Below are 22,138 nucleotides of genomic sequence, written 5' to 3'. Positions count from 1 at the left end.
GGAGCGTTTATGGATACGTGAATATGCAATCCTTACGCACACTCCTCAGCAGTGTTAGGCAGCGTGCACACTCAACTTTGTATCGGTGTATTGCTTTTCAACCTCCTATAGTTTCCCATGCTTCATTGTGCTTTTAGATGCTGTCACATCAGGGGGATTACCAGAAATTACATATAATGTTTGTTTTGAAAAACAAAAAGTACATTTGGCTCACAGGCATATGTGTTTGAATTTGGATGTTTAGTTTCCCTGAATTAGCGCTTTGGTCTGGCCAGTCCACACAGTCCTGGGAACAATTATCTCCCAAGGTCAGGCCTTAAGTCTCATACCCGAGGTCCACTCAATTCATATAGCCTCCAGGTCTCCAAGACTCCAGCCTCAATGGTTATCTACAATGTCAATTACAGTGTTTATGGACTTTTAAATAACACTGTTTTAATGTATCTTAGCTAGACAAATACTTGCCATTCAACTGATAATCCATTAATACTCTTGTTCTTTTTGGAAGTAACAAATATTTTTTTGAAGTTTTTAATAGGTTTCTGTAAATACAGCCCCTTTCTCTGGACAAAACCCCACTCACATCTGGCTTTTTTCTTCAGTGGGAAAGGTTACAATCGGCTTTCATTCCTGGAACAAATGCAGTAGTAGTCATAGCCCATGACTCTTTTTGACTCCAACTCTGATTGGCAGTGATGGAAGCATGACATGGTGAAGTGGTATGCTAATTTTCATCACTTTTCTGGTACGATGCATTAAAGTGAATATATATTAAATAAAAGCAACAGGGATTTGGACAATTATTGTAATTTATTAACTGGCAAAACATACAATTTATGTGAAAACAGTCATTTTACCTTGTTGATCATTTTAAAACTCATGGAAAATTGTTAAATGTTCCAACAATCGCCAAATCTAGTTTGAGAGTTTGAAAGAGAGACTGTTTAAGTAACAGATATAAAAAAGATGTAACCATCGCAACCTTGTCATTGTTTATTTCAAATATTTTCTGTCTCTTTTCTGGTTAAACTCGGTGTCTCTTGAACATGTGACACTGTGGATAAAACTCCAAGTCTGTAGTCTAAAGGTTGACTATGCAATTAACACATAGCTTCAACTGTTTATGAAATGATGCGACCTGGCCAACAGCTGATTGGCAAATATGTATTTATATTTGACATCAAATAACACATTTATCAACCCTAATAGCGATATATATTAACCGACTTCACATTTTTTATGCAAGATGCTACCAATGCATATTATTTATATTATTATGTTATTTCCATACATACTATGGGCCTTGTGTGGACAGTTTTTCAAGTGTCATGTCGTCCGATTTCTATTTCTATTCCACTTTGCCAGACCTCACTGCATGTCAGCAGGGGTTCACCATCACTGTCCTCGTAGACATGGTCTCGCACTTTGCACCGGCCGTTGCAGCTTTGCAGTTAAAAGTATCTTTGCCTTTGTCGGTTGCTTAGCTAATCACCCTGTGGGCTGTGCTGCATGCAGATTTTCATTTAACCTAATTAAGTATAAGCCTGATTCATCAGTTTAGCTCGATGAATCCAGCTGACCTGCTAACGTAGTTCATCGTCGGCGAACAACCTGCTGAATGAAGGTGTTGAGTTGACATGCCCCCTGACTACGAGGTTAAACATTAGCGTGTTGACCTGTACCCTCTGTCCATTCAGGAGTCATTTTAAGCTTGCCATGGCTCTTTTGTCTACCTCTCATATCTCTCTATTAACCTCCAACCACTAGGCACCTACGCAACCTCCCATGACAGTTACCCACATCCCACATCGTCCACTGGACTGAATGTCCTCTGAATGCTTGAGGAGATGTGTGCAGAATATCTTAATTCATGGTCGAAAAGGTGGCGGGATGTTTGAGACGCCTGTCACAGGGTCAAATCTTGGAAGGCTATCCACTACACTGGCAGGTAATTGTCTGTCCCAAAATAATCATGTAATAAAAAAATATGCTGAGTCTCTCCTGCAGTGAGTTGACACACACACACACACACACAAACACACACACACTCAACCATCATATGTTTGAGGCAGGCCTAAACGTTAGTTGTTTCACCAGTATTCAACATAATACATTATTGTCTCAATGAATCACAATATGTTACACAAAAAGGCGAATTATTACTTCGGACAGCGAAAAATATACTTTTTCTTTTCATCGACCAGTCTCCGTGGCCAGTGAGTCAAAAAGTTTATTTCAGACACTGCCTGTCAAAGTCACTCATGTGACTCAGAGATTAGCTTTTGCAGGTGTACCTGCTCTGTCTCTGTCTCATTCAAACTCTCTTTCAGTCTTATTTTTCTCCGTTTTTTGGCTCATCTTGTGTCCTGGGGCTGTGAAGTCTTTGTGCTTCGGTAGTGCTGGGCTCAGCAAGCTGCCTGTGTCCACACACTGCTGCCTCAGCACTAATAAGGCAATAGAGTGATAGAGAGCACGCCAGAGTTGTCTTTCAACATCCCTACTCAACCGTACCCTCAGCTAACCCCCCGCAGAGACACCATTAGCAAATCTATTGAGGATCCCATATTAGGGAAAACATTAAGGAGTCTAATTGTGGTCCGGAGTTGGGACTCACTGGGTGTTTAAGTTTTGTAACCACTCTAATGAGTTGCAGTGTTTCCGCCAATGGGTTTATTGCCCTACATTCCAATTTGAGCCATGTCACTGACCACTGGGGCATCTACTAAAATAGCTCAACCCACACCGTTTCAGAGGCCATGTGTTTAAAGGATAATTATGTTTTATTACAATTTGGATTTTATTTGGGAAATTTGTACCGGCTGTTCTATCTGTTATAACACTGAACTGGATAAAGTACATGGGAACACCCTGATATTGATATAAGAGGGATCTGACAAGCAAGAAGCATGAGCTGTTAGATGATCACAAAGGTAGAAATCAAGCCAACATTGCACAGGGAAACTGCACAATAAAATTGTGTGTGGGTGCACCCTATGTCAAAGTAGGCCAAAGTAGAACCAAGAAGTTTGGCGGCAAAATTAAAATGGACAGTGTTGATTATCATTTTACCTTTCATGTTCCATATACATTTGACTAACATGAGGTTTGATTTAAAACTACTTTAAAAATGCTTGTGTCTCTTGGTCTGACTGACTTCTTGTGTTCCTAGCTATCGACTTAAGTTGTACAATGTTAATATTATTGATAGGAATTATAGCCATATTATGAAATTAAGATGCAAGTTTGTTATAATGAACCAAAATTATATTGAGATAACATCATGGACTTGCATCGGACAGTACAGGGTGACTCCAAGCTGCACGAAGAGCAATGACTTTTTATAATACTGTCACATGATGAGGTGCATGGCATGGTCTGGACACCACACATATGATCAGTGTCCCTCTTTATTTTTAGCTGGTTTGCTCACTCAGTGTACTTACTTGAATAGGAATACTTTTGGTGAACTGTGTGTGTGTGTGTGTGTGTGTGTGTGTGTCCTGTAGCTTGTGTGGCAGCACAACATGGAAGCTTGACTGGAGGACCGGCTCCGTGTAACTGGAGGAGATGACTTGGCCATGTGGCCCTCAGTGTGGCGCTAAAAACAGCCTGACAGCTGTGTGTGACGAGCAAGTAAATTAAACTGGAACAGCACCTGACCATGTGACCATAAATGCATAATTGTAGTGTTTACAAGAATTATTTCATTGTTAGCTTTTACAGATGTTCTCTTTGAAAAGTTTTACTGTGAATGCCAGGAATCTACACAGGTTTAAAAGAGAAAACAAGTTGTTATGCAAGGGCAGGAATCTGATCTTTCTTATTTGTGTGATGTTTATTATTGGCATTTGTTTCTCGATATTACATAATACATCTTCCTGATGTACACCTGGATCTTGGATCTCTTCTTTTGGCCATGTTATTACCTACCTGCCTTTGTGTAGGTATTTGGTTGTGACTTTCTAGTGGCCTCTTCATGGTTTCCATTTGCTTGTGGGACTCCAAGGTATTTGTAGCTGTCCTGGACATCTGCTATATGGACCCTTAATCATGCATTCGTTTGTTTGTTTTTTAGTTGATTATTGTTTTATTAGCTTAATTGGGTGGGGAGAAAGCTATGTGATAATCAGAAATAGTATATACAGTATATTATAACAAAGTAGGCCTAAGTAACAAATGTGTACAAAGTTGCACAAGTTAAAAAACGCAACGTGTCGCGCACAGCACCCCCCCCCCCCCCCCCCCAAAATAAAAACAGGAGAATTAAGAGCAAGTTTGGAGGAAAGTCGGAGATATGGAACCATTTTAAATTAGTAGGCAGTGACATGTGACAGCTTTGGCGAGTGCATTAAATGCACTTCAGAATTTCTGAATAAACAAACACGCAGTTTCTTACATGCTTCATCCTTGTTGCTCCATTCATTAAGATCATTCTAAACAGATTTCTGTCATTCGAACAACTCGAAATTGTCGTTGAAACGTCATTTATAACAGCCACTTAAAAATGTACCGTTGTAATTGGGCAAACTAAATCAGCAGGGTATCAAATAATTATTTCCCTTATTTGTAGTGGAATTCCAACAGTCCCATAATCTCTTAAGGCGCTTTTACATGGAAGAAGACCCCTCGATAAGCCCCCATCGCACCGTTTCAGAACTTTCTTTGCGGCTTAACGCCACGACGGTGTCGCCTTTTACAAAAGCATCCCGGCTTTGCGGAACCAGAGAGGGTGTGATGTGTAACATTTCGTTGACTGCGGTAGTGTGGCGTATTAAATAAGCGTCGGAAATATGATTACCCGTTGCAAACCAAAACAACAATGGATAGGTTTCTTTTGCAAGCGCACTAGTGTCTCTTTTAACCCCTCCTCCCAGCCCTTGGCTCCGCCTCAGTCTCAAGCTCATTCACATGAATGTAGGAAGGAAATTAACTCTGGATTTGACTATTAGTGCATTTTACAACTTTTAGGACATAACATTTTAAACAAGGGATATTGAAGTGTTTGTACCAGGAAGTTAATTTAGCCTTTTGGGCCCAAGGGCATTACATGATGTAATTCCACAGTTTGGCCACCATGTAAAATTTGCTACAGGCAGGCGCTCTTTCTGGGGGCTTGGTTACAGAATATGTGATGTGTGGGTGTGGCAGCTGTGGAAATGTTGAAAGGCATCTTTGAAGGAACTGAGCTGAATTGCAAAAAAAGTTATGTAACCAGTAGTACATGTTATCTTCTGTTGAGTGACGAGTTAAGTAGTGTAATTACTTTTAATTGAGTAAATAATAAATTATTACTTTTTTCAACTATCTTGATCACCATCTGTTTCAATCAGAGAAGAAATAAGAGATTGTTTGTGTGTTTTCATCCCACAAGCTCACCACTGTTCCTTCAACTCTTTCTTAATCCTCCCAAGGCAGACCGAATATTTCCTTCCAACAAAAAACTCTCTCTCTCCACTGTCCTCTGTGTCCAAGCTTCAGTGTGATCGCCCTCTCTCTCTCTCTCTCTCTCTCTCTCTCTCTCTCTCTCTCTCTCTCTCTCTCTCTCTCCCCTCCATCCTCCACTGCTGCCCTCCCCTCATTCTCTCTCTCTCTCTCTCTCTCCCTACTTAAATGCTTTTAGCATAAATTGAGAGAAGGAGGGGAGGGAGAGGGGGATGGGAGATCCATGGGGGAGGGGAGCTGAGTACTCACTCTGTTGTCACTGGCTAGAATGGGAGGGAGGGAGGGAGGGAGTGAGAGAGTGGAGTTGTGTCCCATATGTGGGGGAAAAAAGCATTGCCGTGCACACACACGAGTCTGGTCTGCTCCAGGGATTATTGTAGCGCTTTCTGATGGAGGACATGCAGGCATGAATAGGTAAGGCTGTCATAGCCCGCTGCTCTCCCTGCTGTTTGACTTGGCTCCGCTGGCTGACTTAAGTTGGAGAAGGACTGGAGCTGAGCGCGTTGTAGCCGCTCTCCCCTCCAGCCACTGACCATGAGACATTTCCCTGAGCAAACCAAACCTTCATCTCTCTCCGCCTCTCTCTGATCTGTGCAGGGACAGAGCTGTTTGTTTTTTAGTGGAAGCTGTGGTTTGCTGCCGTGGTGCAGTTAGTTATTCTGTTAAAAGTTGACTGTCAGTTAGTGGATCGTAGTCAAGTGTTGTACGTGAAGCATGTTGGTGTCCGGGGACAGCAGTGTGGTTATTGCGTAATATCGCTTCCATGTGGACTGGTGTGTGAATTAATATAAACTGGTTACATGCTTGTTTGTGTTTTATATGTAATAAGTGAGATCGTCTGTGACATCTGTTTACTTATTATGTGCAAAAACATTACATGTCATAATGTTGCATTACTTCTGTTAAATAATGTTAAAGTTGTTTTATGTACATTTTTACTTGCAAGTTTGTTTTTCAATAGATATGGATATAGATATCTTAACACGTAGTTATAGATGGCCTGTATATTTACGGGAATATGTATGTGCTTAAAATGTTTCCACAGATTTAAAAAATCAGTCTCTATTGTTTTTACACTATATTATCTGCAGCATTTGAGGCGACATGGGCTCTTATGGAAAAAAAAAAACTTTTCCAGAGTTGGTTTAATCTCCTGGGTTTACTCGGAGAGTTGCCTTATATCAGAATAAAATTATAGAACAGAAGGATTAAACTGTCTTTAATCTGTGCTTGATTAAAATATTACATTTACAACACCAACCATAGATAGACTATATTTAATTTTGACAGATTTTTGAAAATAGACAACACAGTTCGTTGAATTAATTTGCTTTTAAGCAATATGAATATGGATAGAATATTCAGGACCGCTTAGAGATGTGTCATTTATTTATTTATTTATTTTAGATAACATGAAAAATAAAACTTTGTCATTTCAGACTTTTTTTTTTCCACCTTTACAATTTGCTTATGCAGCTCCAAAAGTGTCCGCTCTCCTAAGAATGCAGTCTTTATTGCCCCAGTGCACAGAGCAATGGTATGCATGAGTCTTTTTGTGAGGCAGATTTAGAAAGCCCTCTTTAGAGCCTGAACACAGCTCCACAATCAGCTTAATGCCTGCCTACAATGAATACCCTTCTGTGTGTCAATTTGGCCGACCGTGTGTGTGTGTGTGTGTGTGTGTGTGAATTCTGTTTGTGTTACACTGACAGGGTTCTCAGGTTGTTCAGTAATTCTATCGTACTCTGGGTGAATTCTGGTCTGTGTGTTTGTGTGTGTGTGTGTTTAGGTTTGTGTTGCCGTGTGAGCTTGTGTGAAAGGGTTGGTTGACATGTGAGTGTTTGTCCAGACATTGTGCAGTAGCCTGTAACTCTCTCTCTCTTTCCCCTCTCTCTCTCTCTGGGCTGTTCTGTTGTCAGGGCGAGCTCATGCTAGTGATGGACTACAGTCGGACGGACGCTAATCTGAGCTGGCATTCACAAAACTGGATTCCTCCATACTGAGACCAGCTCCACAGAATGCTGAGTCCTATTGTCCCCTATAGTGAGTACACCCTTCTTTCTCTCTCTACCCGCATGTCGCACCCAACAGCCCCGCTTGACTTAGTTGGACTTTGCCTGAATCAATGAGCCCCCGTTGCAAAAAAAAAAAAAAAAGTAAGTGGGAGTGGACTGTGTTCTGTATAAAACAATTACAGGTAACTGTGAAAATGTGCAGGCCTCAAAAAACCTTTTCCTTGACCCGCACCGAGGAAATGCTTAACCCCGGGCATCGACCCTATCTGAATGTTTCATCATCAGGCGGAAGACACCAATGGGGGAAGGAAGAAGGACAGAGGTTGGAGGGCTGATGGTTTAAGCAGCAGAAACCCCTCGGTTCTGCTCGTGTCATTTTACTAATACAGCTCAAGACCACCGCACACGCTGCACACTGCTCTTCCCCCGTCTTCCCGTTCTCTCTTTTCTCCCTTCAATGCTGACCTAATAACCGACGTGTCCAGTTTTGGCCTCCCCCCCTTTGCACCCTCCCACCAGGTTTCATTTGAGTCCAGTGCTCGGGCTCTCCAAAACAGCATTGTTTGCTGGCCAGCATGGGGCTGCCTCAAGAGCCCCCTTTTTCCCAGCTCTTTAACTCGCTTCAAAGGAGCATTATTGGCATGACAGTTAAAAGAAAAAAAAAACAGGGAGAAATCTAACTGAATGGTTAATTTAAAAAGTATTATATCATAATCAATGGTAAAAACGTTATTTGTTATTTTAGCATCCAAAAAATGGATTGCCGAGTCCGTGTTAGGCAAGTGTAGTGGTGTGATGAATCATACTGTACAAAACAGTCCGGTTAAAGCATCACAAGCTGATGGTCAGTCACCATGATGCTTTGTTTGCTTTTGTAAATTTCACCCTTGTTATTATTCCCCACTCATAAGATGAGTTACCGGTGAAACGGCCTCAGAACAGCCTGCTAGTGTGCATGTACGTAGACGGAGCGCACACAGCAGTGTTAGGTAGTCGGGTTGTTTACTCTCAGACCAGTGACACACAAACGCACACTGATGACACTGCAGCTCGCTGTCTTTTACTTAAAGACTCTAGTCATGATTCAAAATTACCACCGTGAGGAACTTTGCATATGGGCAGTACATGCGAAGACTCTCACCACCATGTTGGAATTCCCTTTGTGGGAATGTGGAACATTCCCGTTTCCCAACGCGACTTCTGACTCCTGCTGAAGGCATTTCTCTCCCAATGTAAAACAAATGCATGCATCATGACACACAGTTTGGACAGGTACACCCACAAACACACTTCATTCTTTGTTATCCGGACTACTCTTATAAATCCAGTTTCAATTATTTGGATCCCGCATTAAGTCAGTGTGTGTCTCCTTCTTCCCTGGCGTGTCCGGCCGTGGCCCTCGTCTCCGGCCAGTCCAGAGGACTTCAAGCTGGGGTGAGCAGCCACGGCCGGACCTGAGGAGAAACCTGAGAGAGATTCCAGGGGCCATAGATACTCCTGGAGGGATTTGGTGCAAAGAATCTGTAATCTGCACTTCAAACACACTCTTAAATCAGTCCCAGGCCGCCAACCCAGGAGTGCCCTAACTCTTGTTGCTGGGGCCCCTGCTGGTGTAGGGATACCTTTTCTTTTAAAACAACACACACACACACACACACACACACACACACAGGTCCAGATCTGGCAGTTTTTATAGCTCTCCTCTGACTGACCCCTCTCCCTCATCTTTCTCTCCCCGGCTCTGTTTTTTATGTTTTGTGCAAGTGTCTTTGTGAATGACTCGGCTAAGTCATGAAGTGGTTTGTATAGAAAAAAAGTAGTAGTTCTCATCCTGGCCCCTGCAGGAGCAGGTTGGAGGGCCGTGCCAGAGTCTACCCCCTATTGTAGGGAGAGTGGTATGAGTGCTGCAGTGGAGGGGCCTGTGAGGACCTTTAGTAAACACACAGCCCGCTAAAGTGTATGTGAATAAGAGCTGGGATCATTAGTGGAGGGTGTGAATGGGCTCTAATTAGCCCCCAAAGTGTGTGGTTGTGTGTATATGTCTGTGTTTATGTTTGCACGCATTTGTGTTCACATGAAAAGAAGGTTAGGGACCCAGGGCCCCGAGAGTCCACTGGCCCTGCGCTCTGTCTCTCCGAGGGTTCATCAGTTCATTAAGGAGACCTCCGCTCCCGTTAAGGGCCCAATTAAAAGGGAAAGTGGTGAGGCTCATTTGGATGGCAACACTTCACTGGATTCCTGAGGCAGCAGAATTCAGCGCTCGACAATGAGATACTAGTTCTTTCACACCGGCAGAGCTAATTAGCAAATGGCCACGCTTGAGACATAACATACTTTTATCGTTATGCCATTAGGTGTTTGTAGTGCCGTGGTTATAAAACGCAGGCCCACGGAGGGAAGGGTAGCTGGTGATGTATTGAGCTTGTTCTAATTTGTGTGTGTACTAACAGAAAACAACAAATCCCATGCGCTGTGAGTATAAAATGGGAACACAGAGGGGCCAAGGGATTTTGACGGAAAGGAGGGAAGGTAACATGCTCACTGGGAATGGGGGGGGGGGGGGGGGGGGGGGATAAGGGAAGTGAGAGAGCAGAGAATCTGGGCAAGAAGGAGATTGCAAGGCAAAGATGGAGCTGAGGAGGGGGAGATAGGGCAGAGATTGGGTGAGTGAGACAGATGGAGAGGGTGATTGGTCATCACAGAGCCTTAGGACAGCTGTTCTTTGATATATTAGTGGACACAATGACCTAAAGCCAGCCTGCAGTCACAGAAAATAGGGACCCTGTTTTCTTGAAGGGGAGGGGGGGTTATGGGGGGGGGTCTGCCATTTGTGGACGTGCGTTAGCAGGCACGGGGGATGGGCGAGTTGTTTCTAAAATTACGAGCATGAAGTGACGTAACCAACAATTATTCCGGAGGCTTTCTACTTTTGGAGAGTGCTGAGAAGCGGGCTGTAAATTGAGCATGCCCTCAGAGTTTGCGTTTTGCTGCACTATCATTAGCAATTCTAAACACGTTTGTCAATTAATCAATGTTTAACAAATGCCATCAAGGAGTTTGGCTGCTGCTCCTCTACATCCCCTCTGCAAAACAACAACTTTTAATTACACCGAATATTTGTTCACCACTAACAAATATAAGATTCACCACATGGAAGCTTGTTTTATTCTGTTTATTAACATTGTTTTGAATAATAATTGTCTCTTATCCTAACTATATTTGATTACAGTCAAGGGTGGCACTTTGATTTTATCATTATCGTCAAATAACTTGTTGTCATGCTGTCCTCTTCTAATGAAACCCTATTAGCTACTTATGACAAAAACTACTCTGACAGCTGGCCTGCAACGTTCCCAAAGGGGAATGAAACAAAAAATAGAGTTAGTCAAAGTGTCATGCTGATACATGGTGTACAGATCGCCCTATCCACAGAGAGAAGAAGGTACAGCCATAGAGCTAGAGAGAGAGAGAGAGACGCATGCACAGAGGACATCCCTCAATGCCACTGCAGGAGATGGGCTCCTTCCTCCTGGGATTGAACTGGTGAGGCGTGTTTGAAAAGAGCTGCGTCTGCTTGTGTGCTGGGCAGCAGGTGTGAAAACTCCCCACCAGAGCTCCCGCACTCTTCTGTTATTACATCTTTTTAGGGCCATGAAAGGGAGAGCAGATGAGCCAGAGGGAGCGACAGGCAGAGTGGGAGTGTGTTTCTTCTGATTGATAGTAGTCCTGTGACTAACACATAGATTTATAATAATTTTCCCCTAGCAATGCCCAATTATGCACGTCTGATGAATTATGATCCCTGTTGTCCGCTGTGCGCCTTAACACTTTGGGAAGGGGCCTCTCGGACTGACCACGAACTTCCTTTAACAGCTTTTTGACGATGAACACCCCACGCGATAAGGTTATTCAGCATCCGTGGGCTCATATTGTAGGAGGTAACTTGATATTTTTAGCAGGAATTCATACTTCACGTTCATACTTTTTCAGTATGTTGCTGAAAAACGGCAAGAGCTGATAAAACGTATCTCGTACCAAAGTGAGAGAACATCCAGAAACAATTTTCCTCTGTCTCCACCTGCCACCCTGTGAAATGTGGCCGGCCTCTCAGATTGGTGTTTTTATGACAGACCAGGTAGTATGCAGCGGCAGGACGGCAGCAGCCTAGTGAGAATGTCCTGCTTGATATTAGTGTCATAAATCACAGTGAACTTGAGAACAGAGGACTTAAAGGGCTTCAAATGTGAACAACAGATCAATCAAACACTGATAAAAAATACAAATAATTCTCTCTCTCTCCACACCAAACTCCTTTTTATAAAGCAGTTTATGGGATGTGTTTGTTTAAATTAATTCCTGAAAGAAACATTCCTGAAGAAAGACATCACTTTTTTCCTACTTATTTTATGTCTAGCGAGCAGGAGTTTCATCCTATAACTCATTGATCAGCTTGCGTTTGCTGAATACATTACGACTGATGCATTCATCAGAGTCATCAGAGCATCAACTTTGTGATTAATCAGCACAAATATAGTGTCTGTCCTCTGCCCTTCTCTCCACTTTCTGCCTGTCGTTCCCCTTTGGCGCGGCTCTGTGCGTCGTATCGTAACCGCATTCATTTCAAGCTTTAATTTTTAAAGTGGCCATTTCTGAGATGTTATCTGAACAGAATCCCTGACTTACTGCCACAACAGCCAGAGCAGCATTCTTAAAACAATTAGACACGGCCATCTATGCAGCTTTCCGTCTGGAAATACTGAGAGAATTTTCTTTTCGGCACCAAGTGAATTCACACCTCGGGGTGAACGGACAGAATTGCCCTTTTTTTTAGATTTCTTTGGGTCCAGTGGATTTATTTAGAGCAGAAAGGGTGATCTGGCTGCACATTTCTCTTTTAGGACAGCTTTTTAATTCTGCAGGAGATTCTTGCCCTTTCCTTGTTAATAATATATTTTATAAATGTAAAGTGACCAGAAAAACATCTCTGCAACATAACAAGGTTATTGTTATTAATGTTTTATTATAAATTCAATCTATAAATCATGTCACCCTGTAGTCACCCGTATTCATGCTTGTGTGTAAAAGTGTATGATGTAGTAGAGGTGGTTGGTAGTTTTCTCTCGGTGGGTGGGGGGTAGAGCTCAGTCCTGAATAGAGCCCTGATTGGATTGATCCACAGCGGTCTTGTTTACAAGCGGGCTCTTCACAATCGCCACAGTTTAATAGCACACTGTCCCAGAAGGGTTGTTCCATCCGTGTCCGTTTTGTTCCTCAGGGCAGGGAAAAACAAAAGTGCCGGGAAGGGAGAAGGGGAAAGCAACCTCAGGGGAGCTGTGAAACGGCACTGGAGCTCTCCGTCTCCAGGCTTCCTGCCAAGATAACGTTTCACCTCACCCACTAATACCTCTTTTATAGGAAACCACAACAAGGTCTAGAGTTCTACTGGGCTTTATAGGCTAAAAACTGCTTCGGTTTCACCCGGTCGACAAGAGATCCAGTGACTTTGTAGATGGCACATTGGAGCATTTGAGGCCAGAAATCCCAGATGAACCTAACACACTCCCCCTGAGCCATAAGTGGTCTAATTTTAATTTTAGGGCCTCCTCAAAGTAAAGCTGGTTTCTGGTGAGAGAGCCATGCCACTGTCTTCATCACGCACTGCTCCAATAGGATGCAGCTCACACAGGTCCCCCAATAAATCCCAGGCTGACACAAAAGCTGTCAGTGGACTGCTGCTGAATAGATTAATAAGATTTCCATAATTAGACAGCCCCTTGACAAAAGGATCCTTCAGGCTTTGTCTCAGGGCCAACTGGATTGTCCGAGCTGTGCACGTCTGCTGGACGGCTATCCGCCACAATGGCCGCACAGACAGTAAGGCGGTCAGCAGAAGAACATCTGTCTCTCCTGGGGCCGAGAACACACACACACACACACACACCCGCAGTGGGAAGTTTCATGTGCATACACACGAGGCTCTTATCGACCTCTCCGCAGCCAAAAGGAGGTTGGTCAGTAGAAAAGCGATCTCTGCACATGTTTATGTATACTTCAACTGATTTCTGTGCACCACTGATAAATGATAATACATTAAATATTCTTCCAACCTTTTTGACTGGATCCCAGAGTAACTTTACTTATATTGACAACAGCAACAAAGACCTAAGAAATGACTGAATGAGGGCAGATTCCAATTTACAAACATACTGACACCCTTGTCCCTTCTTAGTAGATGTGTTTGTCTATTTAATCCAAGCTTAAATGCATAAGATTGAGTTTTACGGGGTGTGGCAGGGGAGCATCACAGCATTGGAGCCGAAAAGTATACAAGTAAAAGCTGCAACATGATAACTTGCACTAAAATTACAACATTCACAAATTATTTTAGAAGTCATTTTTCTTTTTGTGTTGTAAATCATTTAAACTCCAACATCACACTGAAAGATATGTTGAAGTTGATCTAATGATTGCACTGCTCCCGCACCATGTCCACATTGTCCTGATTCCCTACTTCTAATCTTAGCTTTCTTCCTGCCCCCTCCAGTGAATTAATCTACATGATTGCTCTGATTTAAGCAGCAAGTGTAGATTAGATTTGCTCAGTTTATTGTGGAGCGCTGCTGCTCTAAAAACCACAATCCAACAGAGGATTGCATGGAAACAGCTCAACTGCACTGCGACCCTGTTCATCAGGGAAGTAAATGCACTGGTGGTCTATCGCTCATCTGAACTACTGTAGATGCAGAAATAATTATTAATTTTAATAATTTTTTATTTATTTTTTTGCTTTTTAGAAAGTAGATACTCTCAGATTTAACATTGAATTAGTTCATCAGGTATGACCAGCTGGTCGTTACATTGGTCAAGGGGGAAGTGTGAAAAAAGTCCATTCTGTATTGGTGCAACTCTGATGATGGAGTGGACAGCAGTTAGCCTGCCTCACTGAGTCCTCTAATGTCTGCTCCGGTCCGCTTAGAGAGGACGAAGCGCCTGCTGTCCACTCCTTCCCCTCCCTCCTCCATCCCTCCCTCCCCACTGCAGGTTTTATGAGCTCCCCTGGGCTCTCATCCATCTCTGTCACACACAGGCCCCATTATTGGGGCTGCTCACTGGTTGGGCTGCAGATGGGAAGGGCCTGCAGGACATATATGGTTTCTGCAGCCCCGGACAAAGACCTACGAGTCACAGAAATATGTGGTCATCTGGGTGTGGACAAGACAATGTCTTCAGCATGTTTGTGGAAAAAAAAAAAAGTGAACAGAATGTGAGACCTTTGCATCTTGCTGCGGTGGGTGTGTGGGCTGGATGAAGCTTAGGAAAGTACTTGAACTGGTTTTGCCATTGGGAACTTAAGGCAATGGATTTGAATATGAAGGACATGATAATCCAATGGCCATCTGGTGTGCTGGTCTCATCTGACTGAATAAATAACTGCCGTAATCTGAAAACACACATGGGGAGGTTTGGAAAGCGGGTAAAGAAAGAGGGCAAAGTTAAGGAGAGAGCAGCAGCAGAATCGCAGACTGTGGATATTGAGATTTGATTTAAATGGCAATAAGAAGCCTGGCTCCACGCACTCAGACAGCCATGAATAATGAATCATCGGGCGTCCACTGAAGGCAAGGCAGAGAGGCTAGTAATGACGGCTTGCCATATTCCTTTTTACCTCCCTGTTTCTGGCTGGAGTAGTCCTCACCTCAGGGTAAATCATGACAGTTCAATAATGCCAAGCTATGTGTGGAATGTCAAGCCGATGCCTCAGCAAGAGCTAGCGCTAGTCTTCATGATATAGATGGTTCCAGGACTATATCGTGAGTTAGTACACACACATACTCTTTAGATGTGAAAGTGAAAGATGCGACAATTGAACAAACAAGCATGCAAAAACAGGGTAAAGATGGTAGCGTGCAAATGCTGAAAATGAACAGATGCATTATCCATTTTGTCCAAAGGAGTCGTTAAATCATGTCCTTCTAATTTCGGGTGCACCGCCGGTTTAATGTTTACTGGAAAATAAGACTTTTACATGAGGGGAAACCAGTTTGTGGAACAAAATCTCTTTTTTGACTGCCCTTTCCGCTGTTAGCTCAGCGATGTGCTCGGAGCATAGGAGCCATGATCAATCAGCTCGGCCAGTGCTGAAGTCAGCCAGAGGAACAGACATTCCACTTTCCCAGTGTTCCATGGGAGACTGTGCTGATGAATAGCACACTATGCTGCAATTCCAAACCCAACCCCCCTCCTTCTTTCTCTTTCTTTCTCACTCTCTCCACAGCACTGTCCACACACACACACACACACACACCCTCTTTCCCCTCTCCCTCCCTCCCTCCGTCCAGCCGGCCACTGGGCCTTTGGAGCTCTGGTGTACGGTGGGTGGGTTGATTGGTGGGTGGTAGGTGGGGGTGCAACATGCATGGGGAGATAACAATAGGTCCTCTGGGAGACCTGCAGATGTTCGTGGTACGGGGAATAGTGCAGGGATCTTATCACTACTCCAACATGGGAAACTGCAAAACAACACATCCAACCTACTGATCTCCTTTCACTCGCTTTCCTTCCGCAGCGCTCTCTTTCTCCCTCCACCTCCCCTTAACCTCCCTCTCCCTCTCTTGGAAATGTGAGCCTCTTCTTCTAACACGCATGATGGCAACACTAAAACAGATTCCTTGCCAAACAGAAGAATGGCCATTTCTTGTCATTGGCTGTTTGGAGAGGGAGGGGCTCAGGCCACGTGTCACTGTGCACAGGATAGTGGTCAAGGAGTGTCTACTAAACTGTAAATTATGAAGTAATGTCGACTTATTTTTGTTTAAAAGGAGTCTGTCTTACAACTTGACAATGTGACATATACAGTCGTCCAAACTACTTTTATTGCATTACAAGCTAATTACATATTAGCTTGGAACGTTGGGATATAAGGATAATTTTGTCTGTCAAAGAAAACGAGGAAAACAATTATTTTCAAGTGACAGGAAAGTAATCACTTGATACAGCTATACATACCCAAAGTGATTCATATCATGACCACAAAGCTGCGCAGCTCAATATTCTATCAAGGCCTGTTTTCTGAGATAGTTGTACTTCTAGGGAAATTCTGACCTGGTTTCCCTGTGTGTTTCTTTTGTCAGGCCTGTTAAAGATGCACTGGAACCCAGAGCATGCCCAGCCTCTCAGCCAGTGGCCTGAGCAGCACCTGGACGTCTCCTCCACCACCTCCTCTCCGGCCCACAAGTCAGATTTATACTCTGCCCGTGGTCGCGGCGGCTACAACTACGCCTGGGCCAATGACGACATCTCTGCTTTGACAGCCTCCAACCTGTTGAAGCGCTATGCCGAGAAGTATTCTGGTGTGCTGGACTCACCTTATGAACGGCCACCTACTGTGGGCCCCTACCCAGAGCCAGGGGCCTTTGTGGGCCTCAATGTTCCGAAGACTGAGCTGGAGCCCTGGCCACTGACACACAGCACTGATGCCTCCTATTCCCTGGTGCCCCCTGGAGGCCATGACAGCCTCTCAGGTTCCAAGGCCGCACCCACAGGCCCTCCAGGGGTTGGCGGTGTTTCGGTGAACAGTAACCTCTCAGACTCGGGCTACAGTGGGAGCAGCTCCTGCAGTGGCTCCAGTGAGTACCCCTCTAGCTACAATGGCACCTATCTTTCCTCAGGGTACTGTCCCCAACCCAGTGCAGCACTTCCCCCTGCCTCCCTCCACACTCTCCAATCCACGCCCACCCTAATGCCCAGCTACAGCCCAACCACACCTGTCTATAACTACTCGAGCACATACCCTCCCCAGACCGGCCTTGCCGCCAGTTACAGCCACCCCTCTGCAACTTACCTTTCCTCGGGGCTACCAACCCCGACTCCCGTTCCCTCAAGGCCCTCAGCGGTAGGAGGCAGTTATAGTTACCAGAGCACCAACCATGGGACATCTGAGTCTGGGGGGACATTAAAAAGAAAAGCATTCGAGATGAGCATAGAAGAGGATGAGAGCTCGGATGGCTCTCGCTATAAGAAGTATAGCTATGACTCCTTGAAGGCGGGGGGAAACTCACCTTACAGTGTCAACGACAAAACAGAGTGCCAGGGAAACGGCTTCAGCAGTTCAGGCAGCACAGACCCTCAAACCTTCAAGCCCAGTAAGCCCTCCTCCCAGCCCCTGGTGTCTCCTCAGTATGGGGCAGCTGGGGAGTACAGCCCTCCGCCTGGCATGACGGGGGAGAATGGCGTAGCCGAGCAGGGCTTCCTCCAACAGCAGCACCGCTCCCAGGCCCACAAACGCCCTCCATTGTGTGCTCCGACCGTCGAGACTATGAAGAGTCCAGACCCCCGACTGTTGGACCTTGTCAATGGGGAGTTACTGGACTGCAGCCCTGCTCTGGGCTGGGGCGAGCTGGCTGGGCTCACCCATGTCAAGGCTGCCCTGGAGGAGGACCTGCTATGGCCCGTTTTGAGGCCCAGTCCAGTGATGCGGCCGCCAAGAACCGTCCTGCTGTTTGGACCCCGGGGAGGGGGCAAGACGACGTTGACTCGGTCTTTGGCTTCACAGCTGGGGGCCTCCTTCTACCGGTTGAGTGGCGCCATGCTGGCCTCTAAAGGCAAGGCCGAGGCAGAGCACATTCTGGGATCTCTCCTGCAGGTGGCGGGGGCACGGCAGCCCTCAGTAGTGCTGCTCAGCCAGGTGGAGGCCATGGAAGAGGAGGGGCTGAGGCAGACACTCCTGACCACCCTGGAGAAAGCCCAGGTGGGGACCACAGGTCTGGTGATTCTCGTATGTGCCACCGGAAGGCCAGATCTGCTGCAAGACGCAGTTCATCGGAGCTTTGCCAAACGGTATCACGTCGGCCTGCCAGATGTGGGTATGCGCCGGCAGGTGCTGCTGCAGGCGCTGTCGCCCCAGGGCTGCAGCCTCAGCGAGAGGGAGCTGAGCGCTGTGCTGCAGCGCACAGAGGGCTTCTCGGTGTGGGAGCTGCTGCAGCTCAGCCAGCAGGCACTCTCTTCATCATCATCCTCCCCCACCGGGGCCATGCATGGCCACCCCACATCCTCAAAGCCCCCCGCCTTCACAGACTTTGAGAATGCCTTCTGCAAGGTGCGACCACACACCACCACAAAAGAACTGGACTCATGTATAGAGTGGAGCAAGATGTATAACCACTGAGAAAGCAGCCAGTCACTGTACTTGGACTCTTCCTCTTTGCTTTGACATCAAAAAGCATCGGGAATGTTTTGTTGTTGTTTTTTTTTGTAATTACAGATTATACAGCCAAAAGAGCCAGAGAAGCTCAGCGATACGGGAGAGCTGACAAACTGGCAGAAGCATGCCACGGTGTGCTGTTTTTGTTTTCGTATGAATATCCGCAATATTTTATTTTCCCAAAGAAAGCAGAGATGAATAGGCCTTGTTGAGTGGGGTAGTGTATTAGTCTTTTGGCCGATAGGAAAATCAGATTATATACTATTTGGGTACACGCAGAGATTCTGATTAGCCTTGGTCCGGGACAAAATCAATTATTTGTTGCTAGGTGACGTGGTCCAAGATTATGGGTAATCAGGGTTTGGAAAATCCCACCTTTGACTGCTACTCTCAGGATCCTATTTATTGCTAGTCCACAAACATGAAATCCTAATGTTGATTGAGTCATTGGATTGTCACTAATTGTTCAGTAGGATGGGCTCGGGATGAGCAACATTACAGCAAAACACAGTTTTTGACCAAAAAGTTGTCAAACCAAAAGCATTGTCAGCAGTGTCACTATATTTCTCAAAGCAGACTGGTCCTCAAAATAACAATAAATAATCCAATCTTTCGAGAAAAGGAACACGCCGCTGTTCTTCCCAGGAATTAAGTCAAACCTTGCAGTCACTCGATATTTTTGACTGTCGAAATACTAAACATGTATCATTTATTCACCAATAGTACTACAGTTCATGGATAGCTTACTTTACTGTTGTTGTCTTTAAACTCCACATACGTTTGTTCTTAATCTCACATTCCTCATCATCTGCAGTTTTCCTGAGAATCTCACTCACAGAACAAAACGTGTACCTGCAGTGTGTCTGTTTTTCTCTCTTACACGTACTCCTTTTTTTTTTTTTTTTCTTAGTATGTAGTCTTGTTTGAAATGCTCAGGAAGAATTTCTTTACCTCAGAGATATGAAATAAAGAATGTATGTAATCTTAGGGTCTTAGTAGAGAGTGGCGCGGCGCAAGAGAAAAGGAGCGAGGAGAAACCGGACAGTCTTGTAATTCCCACTACAGCAGGGCTTTAACCTCGGGAGAGAAACTTGAATATGCTACAAAGAGTAACATTGAATGTAATTCAGGTATTTCAAAGGATATTTGATGCCATAAATCCATGTATTGTTATATATGAATATATAAATACGTTGTCTTTTCTGTTCTTTAACCCTTTATTTTTATTGTAGTTTATGGTGGAGTGATGATTGTCTTCAAGAAATGCTTTGTAGAATACAGAAAATATTCCTTTTTTTGTTGGACAAACTGTTTGCAAATCCCCTTGTTATTTGGTGTTTACATATCCTGTAAATGCTTGTCCTGCAGTTTATAGTTTGAAGGCTGCAAAGTGCCGTTTGAAAATGTAAATACAACACTTTGCAATCATCATCGTCGGCGCCTAATACCTTCCAAAAAACAGATGGAAAAAAAAGCGTATGGGTTAAGTCTATATGTAGCTTTCAGCAAATCCCAAAGTCTAAGAAATCACAGTTTATGTGTACATATTGTGGATGAACCCAACATGTAGACAATCCAGACAAATCTCTGCTTTTCCACTGGTCCTCCAGTTTTTAACAAGCTGGAAAAAGCCCGTCACTTGAATGTTGGTACAGAGGTCGTACTTGTTAGACTGTTGCTATGGTCCTGAGGAGGTACACACAGAATGATGTAATATTTCCCACTGCCCTTTCCTCCCTCTGTCTCTCCCTCCATCATTATTTTTCTCTTTTTCTCTCTCCCCAGTGCAATCTCATTAGATTGGATTGCCCCCTGGCCACGAGCCCCAGTGGCCATGTGGCGTTGTGCATCCCCCCCCCCCCCCCCCCCCCCCCCTTTATACCAATTCCTCTGGAGTGGAAGTGGTCTGATTGATGTCCAGCAACCCTATATCACAGTGCAGCCGTCCCTCTCCAGCTGGTGGCTTCAGTCATGCCATACAGCCGGATCAATTAGAGTGACCCCCGCTGTGCATGCGGATCAGTCTCAGAAACTGAAAACGGACAAAAAAAAACCTGACTCTAGCGGCACGGTCTCGATAATGCCAGCGATTATTCCCATGTAATTACAGAAATTAAATGCCGATGGCTTAAAGGTACAACGTAGCGACAGTTTGTCCAACAAAACAAGCTTTTACTTTTGACATGTTTTGATCTGTTATGGCGGTAACTTTGTTCTTGGTTATTGTACATTTTCTGTAACCATTTCTACCTCATTTTTGCGGCATATTGTACATGAAAGTATTTATTTCATGTCTTTTTTCGATGTCTGTTTTAAACATGATGATAATGTTCTTGAACTGTAATGGTCTACCTCAGAAAAGACTGTATTTTAAGAGAAGAGTATCACACAATATTAAACAGAATTTGTCAATATTGCACTACGGTTGTTTCTTTGTTGATCCCCCTCCCCTCCTCTGATTTTAGCAATTCAGGGATTGCAGTTGACCAGAATGCATTAATGACATGATGGCGGCGCTTACCTAATGTCTCTGTATCCTGACTTGACCCCAACGTTAAGGTCAACACAGTTACTTAAACTGATTGCGAAACAGTTTCACGTAGAAACACGCCAGACTACATCACAAGGTGAGGGTTTGTCTTTGAACAGGACGCAGGTAAAGATCTAACATGAATCCAGATCTGCATGGGGTGAAGATTAGAGCAAAGGGAAGCCGTGATTGTGGACATTTAAAGATAAAACCGAAGACTGAGAATATTGTACGGGAGTTTGCCAGCCTGCACATGTGTGTGTGTGTTGCGGTGTGCAGAACAGCAACAGAAGCAGTGCTAGCAGCCCCCCGAGGCTCCAGGCCCAGCACCAGAGCACAGAGGTCCTTCATCCCTGTCACTGTCTGTAAACAACTGCTCGCCCCAGCGGACCGCCTTGCGCTATTTCTGGCCTTTCCTGACATCTTTCAAAGACTCAAACTTAACCAAGAGAAGAAGTAAATCTGAGAAACTCTTGAGCTCAAGAAGTGAAAGTTTAGTCAAGGCCCGAAAACAGGATCCCCAGTTATGGATAGTGGTGTCAAACGCTGAGTCCGAAACATCTGTGACTGAATCCCAGTAGAACATTAACGCTGGTGGCGTTGGTGACAGAGTAATTAATAGTCTAATAATGATGCATAGCTCTGTTATAAGCACAACCTTGTGCTGCGGCTGCCCTTCATCCTCTGATGAAGGATAATCGTTTCTGCAGCTGTTTGGAAATGATTTCCTACTTTTTCCTCGTCACAAACTCAACAACCTGATCCACAGAACAACATTAACCTTGCAGAGGTAGAATGTGGAAATGTAACATTGGTATATGACAAGAGGCTCATGTACATTGTGCATATTAATTTAACAGTGCAGCTAAACGATGAATTATTTCATACCTGCTGGAGGTTTTAAATGTTTTAAAGTGGTAAAGGTGTTACTCCCAAAGTGTCAGTGGTATT

The 22,138-nt window shown here is 44.5% G+C and overlaps 1 protein-coding gene across 1 annotated transcript; it reads left to right on the top strand.

Annotated features, from left to right (window-relative positions):
* Positions 1–7,207: 7,207 nt before the first annotated feature.
* Positions 7,208–21,069, top strand: fignl2 (fidgetin like 2). The gene is made up of 2 exons (XM_084014766.1): positions 7,208–7,485; positions 16,589–21,069. Exons 1-2 carry the CDS (start codon positions 7,461–7,463, stop codon positions 18,619–18,621), a joined length of 2,058 nt encoding a protein of 685 aa, XP_083870892.1. The 5' UTR covers positions 7,208–7,460; the 3' UTR covers positions 18,622–21,069.
* The last annotated feature ends 1,069 nt before the right edge of the window (positions 21,070–22,138 follow it).

Source organism: Eutrigla gurnardus (genome assembly GCF_963514095.1).
Source record: "Eutrigla gurnardus genome assembly, chromosome: 8".
NCBI classification, from domain to species: Eukaryota; Metazoa; Chordata; class Actinopteri; order Perciformes; family Triglidae; genus Eutrigla; species Eutrigla gurnardus.
This window is presented reverse-complemented; position numbering and strand designations above follow the sequence as displayed.

Bases quoted from the DNA above. Each gene is read 5' to 3' on its own strand.
- fignl2 (XM_084014766.1), top strand. From the start codon at position 7,461: ATGCTGAGTCCTATTGTCCCCTATA. The intron at 7,486-16,588 runs GTGAGTACACCC...TTCTTTTGTCAG, and splicing joins GAGTCCTATTGTCCCCTATA to GCCTGTTAAAGATGCACTGG.